Raw genomic sequence first — 15000 nt, 5'->3', positions numbered from 1 at the left:
ATGCATAATATGTGGTATTAGTGGACATACGTTCGTTCAATTATTTTGTAGTTTTATTAGGGTAAGTCCTTTTTATGTGTGAGTTTGTATATTCGTGACAGATTTGGACATTTTACATCAAGGTCAGTGTATGTGTGTATTCATGTGTGTGTTTGTCTCCCTGTATCTGTGTCAGTGTGTGTGAATGTGTGTGTGTGTGTGTGTGTGTGTGTGTTTGTGAGTGCGTGTGTGTCTGTGTGTGTGTCTGTGTGTGTGTCTGTGTGTGTGTCTGTGTGTGCATGTCTGTTTGTGTGTGTGCGTGCGTGTGTATGTGTGTTTGTATGTTTGTGTGTGCATGTGAATGTGTGTATGTGTGTGCGTTTATGTGTGTGTATGTGTGCGCGTGTGTGTGTGTATGTGTGTGTGTGTGTGTGTGTATGTGTGTGTATGCGTGCGTGTGTGTGTGTGTGTATGTTTGTGTGTGCCAGCACATTCATTACACACTGTCCTCTTCCTGGTGCTACTGCTGAGTAAGTCCTGCTGTGTGTGAGAGAGGAGCAGGCGTCAGCCCCTTCGGTGGATCCGTCACACACACACACACACACACACACACACACACACACACACACACACACACACACACACACACAGACTCACACTGACACATACACATATACATAGAAACACACACATGCACCCACACATACAAACCCTCACATACACACAGAGAAACACACCCACACACACACACACACACATACACACTCTCACACACACACTCAGACAGCGCTGATGGAAGACTCCCTGCCTGGGCGACAACTGCCCCTGTACTCGTGTATCAAACGGGCCTGGTCTTTGAAAGCCGAGACTCCGTGACGCTGACCTGTAATCCGTTATCCCTTCCTGGGGGAAGAGACCGTGACCAGGGGAGACTGGGAGTGGAGCGGGCAGAGACGGGACAGATGGGAGGTCACCTCCGTCTTTGACCACTGGAACGGCCAAAGACTTCTCCCCCGGTAACGACACCCGCGAGGTTTCGCCCCGAGCTGAAGCCCGGCACTCTTGAGTCAGAGTCCTGGTTCCGACTCCGACTATTCTTCAACTGACTCTGGCTATTTTCTGTTCCTTTTTCTGGACCATTTGCAATAAGTGACTGGCTTGTTGTCAGTTTACGTCTATGTTGTCCCTAAGGCCATTTCAATTAGTTGTGCCGTTCAAAACAGCTGTGTGTGTGTAGGTGACAGACCTGCCTGCATAACTCGTGAAGCATGTTGATGTAGGCTCTCCTGGAGCCAAGATACAGCAAGGTGAGAGGCAAACTGGGGGGGAAGTCTCTCACACACACACACACACACACACACACACACACACACACACACACACACCTCCAGACAAAGGTGAGAGCACGTGACCTGGCGAGGCAGGTGAGGCAGTGTCGTCTGCAGAGGCACAGAGGAGACAAAGGGTGCGGAATGAAAGGCAGGTGTGCTGCTGTGTCCCCAGGCTGGGCTTTTAATAACGCAGGCACAAGGTATCTTTGTCAACACTGTTTGTGTTTTGTTTGAGCTGGAGTTGGGATGTGTGTGTGTGGGGCCGTTTCATGGTTTTAGGCTACACAGCAGGTGTGGCAGTTTGCCCGTAAACATTTTTTTGTTTGTTTTTGAATGGGTTTAAAAAAAAAGATTATTATGTTTTGTTTATTTGTTTATTTTGTTTAGATTTAATTAGCGTTGTCGATAAATGATTATACAACAATTACTGGTTAACCATAGGAAAACCCTTGGGATAGAATGTAAGAAGTATGACTCATCAGATAACCCATCGACTCCTCTGTCAGGGTCTGTGTTCATGTATCATACTGCATAGTAATATTTAAATGTATTATAACTTACATATCTTTATCTTACATATCTATATTTGAATATATTATGTCTTACGTATCTTGTATCAGGGATTTTGAACTAAAAGGATATTGTGTAAATGTGCCATGCATTGTCAGCTCCCAACGACTCCCCAAGATAAGTACGGTATGACAAAAACAATTCAAGCCCCAAAATCTACATACAAAATATCACCACTACATAAGAGATGACGGAGTACATGATGGCCGAGTTTCTGCCGCTTCTATGCAATGAGACCTCCTTTTGGAAAAACAAAACACCACTTGTATCACAGAGGGCATGAAATATGTATTTATATATCTGTCTATCTAGCTATCTATGTATCTATGTATCTATGTATCTATGTATCTATGTATCTATCTATCTATCTATCTATCTATCTATCTATCTATCTATCTATCTATCTATCCTTGCATTTCTCTCCACTCTCTCTATTTGACAATGTGGTCATAAAATCTTATAGATCCACACTCTGGAAATGAATCCTTCCATGATAGCACAACTTATCCCGTGAACATGTATAGATCTTATTAATAGGGACTTGACAGTCATGACCTATGATTTGGTTCAATGCAGTTTACCAACCAAGTCTGAATACTACACTTAAGATACAGCCTAACAGCTAACCTGCCGCCTTTATTTGCTGTCTACTTGTTGGCATCTACACTTATAATACAACCTATTAAGATACCCTGCAGCCTTTATTTGCTGTCTACTTGTTGGCATCTACACTTATAATACAACCTATTAAGATACCCTACTACAGCCTTTATTTGCTGTCTACTTGTTGGTATCTACACTTACAATACAACCTATTAAGATACCCTGCAGCCTTTATTTGCTGTCTACTTGTTGGCATCTACACTTATAATACAACCTATTAAGATACCCTACTACAGCCTTTATTTGCTGTCTACTTGTTGGTATCTACACTTACAATACAACCTATTAAGATACCCTGCAGCCTTTATTTGCTGTCTACTTGTTGGCATCTACACTTATAATACAACCTATTAAGATACCCTACTACAGCCTCCTCCAAGTCTCCATCTAGGCCTCTGCATCTACGGAGTGTTTTTCGTCTGAATGGCACGCTCATGCCAGTGGCAGGGAGGACAGAATATACTTGTCACCGGCCAGCTTTGCATTACATGAGGTCACTGCGTCTGTGAGTGTGTGTGTGTGTGTGTGTGTGTGTGTGTGTGTGTGTGTGCATTACATGAGGTCACTGCGTCTGCGGCAGGGGCTCGGTGTTTCCGGCGGCAACGTGATACGGCAGCATTGTTCTGGGCCGTCATTTGTCTTGATTTCATGACAAGGCCATTTCGGGGCGCGGTGCGCGCGCGGGAGGGAGGACAGTCATTTAATATGAACAAACTGTGCATTACGGTGACCCCTTAGTTTATCAAAAAATGTCGAGTGAAGCTCTTGTCTTTGACAGTTTGGTGTATACCCTATACCCTACACACACAAACACACAGGCACCTTGGGACATATTCTCATGAGGTGATATCACTGAATGTATGTGTGTGTGTGTGTGTGTGTGTGTGTGTGTGTGTGTGTGTGTGTGTGTGTTTTAGAGGGCTGGAGGCTTTTTTCTTCTCTCCAACAGACACCGCGGTTCTCCTCGCTCAATTTGGGGGAACATCATCCAACTAAAAGAATACCTCGTGTCTGTTCAACACTTACATTCTCAATAAAGAGCAGTCCTCTGCCTCCCAGTGGATACCCGCTTCTTGCTAGCGAGGAGTGCAGTTAAGTTTGAGCTATCTGCGTACACCTACTCCTGGTTGATAACATGCAGAACACAGCCATGATTATTTCCCTCTGAAAGGCCTCTCTGGGTTATAAGAAGTGTCATACCGATGTCCCACCAAAGCCTGTGCCAACACCAAACCTTTTCCCTCCTGTCACCAATACACACTCTCCTTAACGACTATCTCCATTAAGTCATCCGTGTCCCTTGTGGCAGTTAATTACCTATTACACAACAGATTTAACCTAATGAGGTGTTTATAAACTATTACCAACAACAATTACCCCCCCCTTTGTATGGGTGCTTCGTTTGCTTGAGAGAAAAAAACAAGTTGTACAACAGAGTGTGACTGAGCATGCTCAGTTGGCCAGCATGGGAACCTTCTGGAAGTCTCCGGCTCGTGAATGAACCTTCTACGGCGTCATCTCACTTCCCTGAGCCTCCATTGTCTCTCGTCCTTGGTGGTGTGGTTCTCAGGCCTATACCTCCCATTAGTCTCTGCAGAGCCAGGCCTGAAGGCAAAGGGCTACCTGAGCTAAGGTGACGGGAGAGGAGGAGGGTGGTGGTGGTGGTGTGTGTGTGTGTGTGTGTGTGTGTGTGTGGGGGGGGGTGTGTGTGTGTGTGTGTGTGTGTGTGTGTGTGTGTGTGCGTGTGTGTGTGTGTGTGTGTGTGTGTGTGTGTGCGTGTGTGTGTGTGTGTGTGTGCGTGTGTGTGTGTGTTTGAGAGGGAGAGTTGGGGGCAAGAGAGAGAGAGAGAGTGAGAGAAAGAGAGAGAAAGAAAGGAGCTGAGGCAAGGCCCACCTGTTCTCCCTCTTTCTCTCTCTCTCTCTCTCTCCCTCTCTCTCTCTCTCTCTCTCTCTTTCTCTCTCTGTGTCAACCCCCCCCCCCCCTCCCCCTCCCCCCCGGAGCCTTGCCCATTACCTCCAGAGAAAAATGGGGCTTACTCATAACTCGCTCACCCCCGGAGGTAGCTACCTACCTAGGGATTACTCACATTACCTCAGAAAAACCCTCTCTCAGACCACATAAGAAAAAAAAAGATGAAGGGGAAGGAAAAATGAAGACGAAGAAGAAGAAGAAGAAAAAAACTCTGTTTGTCTTTTTTGTCAATTTGGCAGGGCTGGCCCCCAGAGCAATCTGCAGTCCCCTTTATTTGGTGGCCCTGGGTTGGGTGAATGCACTGCCTTTAGGTGGAGGTCGGGGGGAAGGTTAAGGGAGGGAAACGTGAGCCCAACAGCCCATTGTGTTACCGAGCCGTGGTACCGAGCCAGCTAGAGCTTCCGGAAGCAGATATTTTGAGAACGGTTTCACGGAGGGAACACTGCGCTGCAAGTACCATCTAACTAGTTCCTCTCCCCTCGCTCAGCCTATTTCTCATGCCCTGTGTATCACCAGGAAGACGAATGTGGCTAAATGATGGGTTTTCTAGGTATGTGGACTGCGAGTGTGTGTTTGTGTCTATGTGTGTGTGTGTGTGTGTGTGTGTGTGTGTGTGTGTGAGTATTTGAGCTTGACAATAGGTAGGTTGTTTTCAAGTCAAGATGAGTAAATGTGGATTCACACACATGTGTGTGTGTGTGTGTGTGAGGGTGTGTGTGTGTGTGTGTGGTGTGCGAAAAAGAGAGAGGTGGGGGTGGAGGAGGGGGGGGTTATGTGTGCCTGTGTTTGTGAATGTTCTCATGTTGTGTTTGTCCTTTCATGATGCGGACCGAATGTCTCATACAGTGGTTGAAATAAAGGCGAACTTTGAAAAGATGACTTTTACATTGACTAACAGTTGAGCAGCAGCAGTAGCTCAGTTGTGACTTGACTAGAACATATCATTTTGAAAGTAACAGTGGTTTCTGCTGACCTTAGTGCCACATTACGGTTGCGAAAGCCTTTCAAACAAGGCCAACACATACTGAATTATTGAGTTTGCATGCAACTAGTTTTGCCCAAGGGTTAAGAGTTATAAGATTGATTATCACTCTGATTGATTTTGTTTTCTCAAATTTTCTTAAAACATGCACCATTTCTGACTTGTTTATTTCCAGCAAATATCCAGTTATTTGTCCAGGTATTTGCATGATCTTGTGTTAAGGTTTTAAAGATTTTTGAGCTGTGCACCAGGTCTCATAATTATTATTAGTGAATTAATAAAACAACAAATTCAAAAGAACTTTTTTTGGCTGCTATTTGTAAAAATCACCCAACTGGTATGACATTATATTTATTTTAAAAACATTACTTTTTTAAAAGAGATGCAGAATGTGTGTTTATATTTTCAGATAAAATTTCTGCTGACGGTTGTCTTCCTCAGATATTTTTTATACCATTCTGCAAATTAACTCTGTGACCTTTTCATGGAGGAAGTCAATAGTAAAAGTCAAACTTTGGTAGGCTATTCAAGAACAAAACAGCATAATTCCATTAAAATCTGCACCGCTTTCGCGATACTATTGTATGGATATTTTATATGTCTTTTTGTAGTCCATGTCGAATTTGGCAAGAATCTGGTCGCGCAATTTGGACACTGCCCCACGGCTTGCGTCCTTGTTTCCAGGAGGACAAGATCTGCAGACTCCAGCCATATGTAGACCGACGGTACAACCAATAAAAAAGACCTTTGTTCCCGCAAAAGCCTGACATTTGGTCTCCGTGGTTGGGAAAACATGCGCTGACTCTATGCGCATGATGTCATGGTCTAAGGTGGCCTTCCTAGGACTGGTGATGAAATGTGACAACCCGAAATTAGTTTCCTGAGTGGAACAGCAAAGGCCACAGAAAGAAAAAAAAAGAAAAAATACACGACAAAGAATTCTGATTCGCGTTCATTCTGAATTTTAATTACTAGACTTAAAGAGATGTTGTTTCAGCTTGGAGATGTAGTCTCTAAAAACATTGCTGGCAGTTGAGATGAAAGCCCGTCTTCACATAAAGCAGGATCTCTCTACAGTCCTTTTAAAGTGAGTGACATCGCTGCTCATCGTGATGGACTGAGATATTTTTCTTACGGATAAATGTCGGTTTAAAGCTCACCGAGGAAGGTTTGAGCGCCACTATACGGGCGGTACTGGCCCTCCAATCTTCCACAATCACAGAGTAATGCGGGCAACAACTGGTTCCGATTAGGGGCAGGAAATCCTCGGTGCTCTCTGTTGAAAACAATTACCCTGACATGAGCGCATAGGATGGGTGGGAGGCTACTCCACGTCCAAACTTTTTCGGTGCACCAAAGAACATGAGTCTCAATAAAGAATCCTTGACTGCAAAACACACAAACTCGGAATGGATGGGGCTGCCTTTTACCCTTAAACCGGAAGTCCCAATTAACTCCTGTAAACAGTCACAGATATGCGGCTTACATTTATGAGACAATTAAACCGCATTGTTGATTTTAGCGAAGATAAATTTGAAGATAGTCCAATATCAGAAGAACCACACTCAGCCATTTACAGAGCATATGCTGAAAATCTGGTATATTACTTTCAGCAAAAACAAATATGTACATTTTCAAATCATTTGTAGGTTGTATGGGCAGTAAATTAGGGCACTGATACGCACAATTGCCTTAATGAATTAACATGCTCTGTGTGAATAATTCACTGCTCGACAATTTGCACTAATTGTTAGCTGGTAGAGCACAATTCAAACAGTGTGATGTTTACTTGTGATGTTGAATAAGCGATTTATGAATGGAGCCACGTGAGCGCGCCTCTCCCCAGCTGGTGGGTCTTCTCTCTGGCCCAGAACCGCCAGAACAAACACAGAGCGCGCAAAATAAACACGCCACTGCGGACCCTGCGATCCGCTTCGACCACAAAGGCACCACGCACTTCCAGAGCGGAGTCCTCTCCTTCCGGAGACCCTCGCAGGTCCTCAAAAGCATCATGGAGGGGTCTTTTGTTTGTTGTTTGTATTAATGTTGTTATCAGTATTGGTGTTGCAGGGCTGCCGCAGGTTTAGTCTCATTTGCTTAATCTATACTGCGATGATCATGAATTGGCCCATAGCTGCTCTCAGAATATTCAATTAATAAGAAGTCGGTGAGAGTGGAAAAGGTCTTGCTTCGTATACATATGCTTAAAATCAAATAAATGCAGGGATGTGTTTTTTCACAGTGCAGCCTACGTTCCTCAAATAGAAAGTGATTTTGTTTTGCTTGCTCTGTAACTGCGTCAAATTGTTATGAGGTGACACACTTTCGCATCTACAAGATATTTTCGAGAGATTTCTCTTTTATACTGACATTTACAAATATATACGCTCATGCCTTTAGGTTGTATACTATATTTTCTAGAACCATTTCAATTTGGTAAATAATTTTGAATTAAAGAAACAATTTATTCGAGCTCATTCTATTTCTGTCAGTCAGTATTGATAATATAGGCCAAGCTTACTGACCACTAGGTGCTGTTTTGTGGCAAGAATATATATATATATATTCTTTATAGTATCAAAACAAATTCGAGCTAACAATTTAACTATTACACCGAGTTTACTATTAATATTAGAAGGAAATAGTGCTTAATTTTAAGCAATTTCTGTGTCAGGAGAAAATACAGCGGAGATGGTATGCGATTGCAGAAGAGCATGTGTTTTATTAACTGCTTTTGGTTAAAGCCATCTGACCAGTTTAACGACTTGGCAAATGTCAGTCCACGTATAACTATGGTGTGGCCTACCAGTGAGTGCCTGTCCACAACAGATAACCTAAGAATTTTTTAGAATTATATTTTATATTTCATATATATACAGCAAAAGTGGCAAATCTCAGTTTATGTTATACGTAAAAAATAAACAAAAAAATAAATAAAAGCTTCGCCATCGTTTAAGAACCGAGATCCACCAGGCTCGACGTTAGAGGTCCCAGCAAAGAGTCCTGTAGCTGGTGTGGATGTCCTTGCATTCCGTGCACCGACTGCGCGGCGCCGAGACCGGCCATAGGGTAAGCAGACGCCCCGGGGTGACTCATGTTACCCTGGAGCAGGAGCACGTTGTTCTGGTCGGGGCTCTGTGGGGGTGAGAACTCGTCCTCCGAGCTGGACATGAGGGACTTCCCGCCGTCCAGCGGTGACAGCTGGTTCTGTTTGTTGGCGCCCGAGTTGTTGTTCTCGCTGTTCTCTCTGTGACACGGAATGGGCAGCGTGAGATACATAAATCCATATACGAACTGAGTGACCATTGACAAACTATATTTCATATGCCCCAAGTTAACTTGATGTAGGCCTGTCTCACTACATTTCAATGCTGTATATTTTGCAATACGTTTGCGTAAAAGTGAAAGTAATCGCTAGAACAATGTAGGCCAGTGTAATAGGAAGAATTAGATTTCAGGTTGCATGATTTTCCCATAATTTGTCTATATTTGACTACAAGCCGACCATTGTATTTTTTACAGGCCAGACACAATGCAGCATAACCAAATAGCCCGTTGTGTCACATGGTGAAAAATCACCAACACTAACTAAATATACTTGATAAAAATATCAAACATTTTCTCATCTTGATAGTACTACTCTTCTATAACACAGACAATGCGGCCAAGAAAAAGAACACCATTGCCGATTTTGTGTGCAAAATTGGTCTGTCTTTGAATCGAAACGGTACAAAATGTAGCCTAAATTAAACAAAATTATATAAATTCAACATTAGATGTGTTGAGGAAACATCACTTATATTCCTATTCTACGTGGCTGGATAGCTTGACTGTCAAACAGCCTGTTATTATCTGTTAGGCCTCAGTATGTAACCAAATACTCAACAACCATTTTGGTTAATATTTCGACATTTTACGCGTTGAACTAGCGGCCAGCTAGGCACGATTAGCACGGTAAATAGGTAAAGTGTACAATGTGACCTGATATTTGTGGACACAGATGCTGTCTCTGTTGTTGTTTTCATCTGACTGTAGATTGTTTTTATGACACTGGCCTTCGCCTTTAAGAGACACGTGCGCTCAAGTTGCCGAAAGGCAGTAAATGTTCATAACAAACAACACTTCCACAGCGCAGTTGACCCAATAATAATAATAACAGTAATAATAATTATATGTGTTTATGTGTAATAATTTACATTATAATGATACATTATTTCCTCCTCTGAAAAAATCACAACAGTCGAGATGTCAAGATTGTGAGATGACACAAGATGTGAAATTACCTCTCTTTTGCCTCCGCTGCTCGGTCTCTCTGTCTCCTGTTTTTGAACCAGTTGCTGACTTGTGTGGTGGTCAACCCGGTAGCCTCTGCCAACTCTCGTTTCTCCCGGGGAGAGGGGTACGGGTTGTGAGTATACCACTCCCGCAGGACGCCCCGGGACTTCTCCTTGAAGCAGTAGCTGGTCTCCTCGCCATCCCAGATTGTACGTGGCAAGGGAAATTTCCTCCGCACTCGGTATTTCCCAACTGCACCCAGTGGCCGTCCTCTCAGCTTCTCAGCCTCAATGTAGTGGGCCTTAAGCCATAGCTGCTGAAGCTTCGGGTGGTTGTGCGGCGAGAACTGGTGACTCTCTAGTATCTTGTAGAGCTCTCGGAAGTTTCCCCTGTGGAAAGCGACCACGGATTTTGCTTTTAGAACGCTCTCGTTCTTGTGGAGGTGGTCGCATGCAGGGAGCGACCAGAGGAAGCGGCCCAGTCGCTCGAGGTTCCCCCCCTGTTGCAGTACCTCACATACGCACGCTACTTGCTCCTGGGTGAATCCGAAAGAGGGCAACATTGACATGACGTCTGATGGGTACGCCTTAGCTCCAAAAAAACCAAACCGCTCTCCCCTACCTTGTGAAAGGAGCGGTATGGAGACACGGGAAAGAGATGAGATGGTGTCTAACGCGACGACTGTCGACCCTTAGAAAGAAGACTTTACGCAATTTCGTGGGTGTAGTTGCAGTCCAGTCCACGGCGCGCGCTCAGAGCCTAGGACGTTTGCTTCGAGACAGCTTGCTCCACACCAAGTCATGTCGCGGTAAAAGAGCTCTGCGCGTTCGTTGATTGGCTCCCAGGCCACCCTATCGTGGCTGCGTAGTCGACCAAAGTTCGCTCGCATTTCCTCCCCCGGGGTCTCGATGGGTTGAAACTAGATCCCCCATCTCGAGTTTTACCTGAGGGAGCAGGGCACCTCAATGCTAATCAATTACAGCAGACTTCCACAGGCTGTACTTCAAATTCAAACCCCTCTATCCGGCATTTTTAACCGATCTTATATTTAACTAAACCAGTTTTGTCTATTAATTATTAATGAAACGATGAGCGCCCTTGGTAATGTATTGCATTTTAATATATTATTTACCAGCATTCCACTTTAAGATCCAATAGGCAGAATTCAATACGATAAAACGCGTTTCCACGACTCATTTCAAAGGTGACTGCTCTAGTTCATATCAAGATAAGCTGTTATCATGATAGCTCAGGCAAGAGATGGGCCGTTTTCACACTTGACAGCAGCCTACGGTTATCCTTTAGGACAGAGGGCAGATGCGCACAGAACGGTAGTCGCTCTTTGGTCCACTTGTATTACGCGCACCTGACGACAGATAAATCCCTTGGTTCATCTGATGCGCGCCTGTCCCCTTTAGAAGCATTTATGCAAACAACCCTTTGTTAGGCTACCGTGCCCTGCTTTGAGGTGCATGCGCCCGCTGAACTCAAGCAAATATACTTGACTTTCCTTTCCTTTAGAAGTTTATAACGGAGTGCAAAGCTGCAGTCTTTGAAACTTTAGAATTTCTCTGCAAAAAAAAAAAAATAGTTGCTGTTGCTCTATAGATGTCGAAAGACTTCCACAGTTTAATGTAAAGCCATAGTTTACAAGGCATTTGACCTGCATGGTGCCAAAATATAACCCACACCTCGTATCGCATCTTACATTTTAATGAGAGATGATCCCTGCAGGTACACTTTATAAAATCGCAGGCGGAAGGGCTGCGCTTTCCAATTATCACCTGCCATCCCAAATCTTTTCTGGCTTTTTGCTACATCTTCATTGAATAGAAAACACTCATCAACATGTTGTAGTCATACCATATCTAATCGAGACACCATTCAACATTTCTCTGTTGTCATGTAAATCTTAAGAGTTGTTAGTGTACTTAAGAAAGAAATCTTAGAATTGACTCAAAAATCCCCAACTCTCTCTCTCGCGCTCTCGCTCTCGCTCTCTCTCTCTCTCTCTCTCTCTCTCTCTCTCGCTCTGTGTGTGTGTGTGTGTGTGTGTGTGTGTGTGTGTGTGTGTGTGTGTGTGTGTGTGTGTGTGTGTGTGTGTGTACAGTGAAATCCAAAACCGGTGCATTAGTAAATGAGTTCTGTGTTCGGCGAGCTCTTTGCTACCCAGACGCTGTTTTAAGGAATAGATCACATTTCTTTATCTTCGCCGAAATCTGCAACGTGACACCAGGGCGACGCTAAGCCCACAATCACTCAGCCGGAATGGAGCACCTCTTTATAATTTAATTTGAGACGAGGCGTCCATTTCCAAGACCGCCTCAGAGAGACTGAAGGAAAGGGTCAGTGTCGGCATACATATGGCTTATATGATTTATACTCTAAATATCTTATTCTGCTCCTTGGATCACTCGGTGCGGCCTACTTCATTTTCCATCTAAGCCTACTCTTAATTTGTCCATTCGCAGCCTCAGGTCATTAACATGACGCTGATATTTAATTAGTTTTTTTTTGTGGCCAGTCCGGACACCTGTGAAAACAACATTTTGCCCCACGTCTCTAGAGATTCCACTCTGAAGAGATTCTTGAAACCCATCCCATCTGTCTTTGAGACAGCATAGTAATCTCACACAGCCTATGGCTGGAGCGTCTTTGCATTTGACATGCTCGACTTCTGATATCTCAACAGAAGGGGGGGGAGAAGAAATGTTTTTAAAATAATGGAAAAAGGGGAATATAATAGGCCTAATGACAAACTGAATATTGATTCCACCGGAGAAATAAATATTTGAATAATTTTGAATCAATTTTTGAATGCTGCCATCACAATCATTAAAACAATTAATAATAAGAATTTAATATAATAATCTAAAACACTGAAAACGAAATTCTATAGCCTAACGAAAAAAATCCCTACATTCCCTATAAAATCATGACAATTAATCTGGTACAAATTCAATTAAAATATTATTTTTTACTTTGATGAAGTTAACCTTTTGTTTGAATATTTTAGGAGATATTTATATGAAATGCTGATCATAAAGTGATTTATAATGATGAGAACTTCAGACTATTGAACATCTCTCGATATGTTCATTTGTCTTCAGCTGTAACTGCCCACATAGTTGAGTTAAAGCACTCAGTTGAAAGCGTTTCCTCTCAACATCTGCGGTGTATTGGTGTAGCAACTCGTCTACGCCGGTCTAGGGCTCCAGAATCAAATCCTAATGTAATAGCGCACATAGCGGCCGGTGATTGACGGCTCTCGGGTTGCCGTAATGTCTCCAGCACATTGCGACGCGCCCCCACCTAAAAGCCCAGAAGCCAAAGGGCTGTGCCCGTTCTCAGGCCCTGATCATTTCAAGATGTGCCTTTTAAAAGGACTGGCGTGGTCCACACACGTCTGCAGACTGTGGAAGTCTGAAACACCTAACTTTGGATAAAGTAACCTCGGTAGTTCACTGAAGAATGTGAATGTGTTGGGGGATTACAGCATACTCGGTAGCGCGTGATCATTATCAGCAATAACGGGGAGAAAACGGTGGTGTTTTTATGTCAGAGGGCTGTATGTTTTTCACACCATAGGCTATAGCCAACATTACAACTTAAAACAAAGAGCAAGTCTGCCGTTAGGCTCGTCCAGTCTGAAAAACAGAGATGGGCACTCGGGAGAATTTAGTTTATAGGGAACGTTTATCCCATCGAGTTCCGTCCAGCTCATAATGGTTGGATGTTTAGGAACAACAAGGATTATGAGCAGGAGATGCATTAAACGAGCTGTGTTGTAGGCTGGCCAAGAGGCCATGTGTACAAAACACAACAAGCAGTTGACGTAACCCAGTTACGTGCCATGCGATACGACATCATCGATGCGAGCTAATATCCTGTCAAGTCTGAAAAGGTTGTTAGTTAGGACGATTATGTTTTCACCCTCTTAAATCGTTCATGTTTATTCTAATTGTGTTAAGAGCAAAGTGAAGGACATCACAATATATCTTTGGTGCAGGGAGTGATAGAGGGAAAGAAAAAGAAAGAGAGAGAGTGGGAGGGAGAGAGAGAGAGATGGATGTCAAGGGCTTGATGTAACAGTACAGGAAATTTGATCGGACCATGAGATGTACTGTTAAAGGGAAATATGAATACGCTGATGACTGACCATTTTAAATACATCGGTTTTATAACCAAATAATCAACACATTTATTTTTGTATCTCACCTAAATGGAAAATGCGTTCAATACTAATTAGGATAATTAGACAATGCAGTTAGGCTACTCCAAAACTGATGAATAGTCTATGACTGCAAGTGTCTACAATATATTAATTGAATTTGAAATCAATGCATAAGTAGCAATAGCATAATATCTAAAGATAGGAATACTTGATTAGCATCTGATTGTCAAATACTAGACTGAAAATAATGGAATTGCAACATTAAAAACTATGGTTCCTGCTGCGTTTCTTTTTTCTTTTCCTTTTTCTGGTCTGATGGATAAACGTCAGATGGAATAAGACGGACACTTGAGCCATTTTGGGGCAGAAGTTAAAATCATTACCTCTACGCGAAAATCCCTTATGATACATTTAAGTTGTCCAAATGGCTTTACGCATAAACGTAAAACCACTTGCGATATCAAATGTTCCTTTACTCAACACATACAGTGCAGTCACTTAGCTATGTGGATGAATTATGTGGCAACATTCATGGCAATTTATAACAGCCTTTTATTCTTCTTTTCGGAGCACAATATTACACTTCAAAAGCAAGTTTAAAGATGAAATGAGGGTACCATTCAAAAAGGTACCCATATTGAGGGGGTAAAAATAATAATGTAAAACTGAGCCACGCTAGACCTGAATTAATTGAGTTCTGTTGACATATGTCAAGTAGAGGCCCATGAAAAAGTATTTTCATGTCTGTTGCTGCTGAACTGATTTGCAATGTCTGTGGACAATTTCCGATATTATTTGGTCCTATCACCTTAGCCCAATCATGAGTAGCCCAATCATGCAGTGAAATGCAATATTATTTGTCATCAACTACTTTGAAAATAAAGTTTGTATTGTTATTAAGGGTTGAGGTATACAACTTTAATCTGTCATCTGCAGATGTGATTTGGAAGTAATGGAATAATTATCAGGACAAATGTCAGGACATTTAACCTGGCATTGTGTTTCTGCTTTCTTTTCAAGGGATTAGTTCTCTCTTGTTAGATTAATTGGTGCCT

General features: G+C 42.9%; 1 protein-coding gene across 1 annotated transcript; it reads right to left on the bottom strand.

Annotated features, from left to right (window-relative positions):
* Positions 1 to 8193: 8193 nt before the first annotated feature.
* Positions 8194 to 10539, bottom strand: six1b (SIX homeobox 1b). Its single transcript, XM_080832884.1, has 2 exons — positions 9780 to 10539; positions 8194 to 8743 (listed from the first exon to the last, which is right to left on the bottom strand). Exons 1-2 carry the CDS (start codon positions 10337 to 10339, stop codon positions 8449 to 8451), a joined length of 855 nt encoding a protein of 284 aa, XP_080689010.1. The 5' UTR covers positions 10340 to 10539; the 3' UTR covers positions 8194 to 8448.
* Between the last annotated feature and the right edge of the window lie 4461 nt (positions 10540 to 15000).

Source organism: Sprattus sprattus (genome assembly GCF_963457725.1).
Source record: "Sprattus sprattus genome assembly, chromosome: 2".
NCBI classification, from domain to species: domain Eukaryota; kingdom Metazoa; phylum Chordata; class Actinopteri; order Clupeiformes; family Clupeidae; genus Sprattus; species Sprattus sprattus.
The sequence above is the reverse complement of the archived record's forward strand: the minus strand, read 5'-3'. Positions and strand labels throughout refer to the sequence as shown.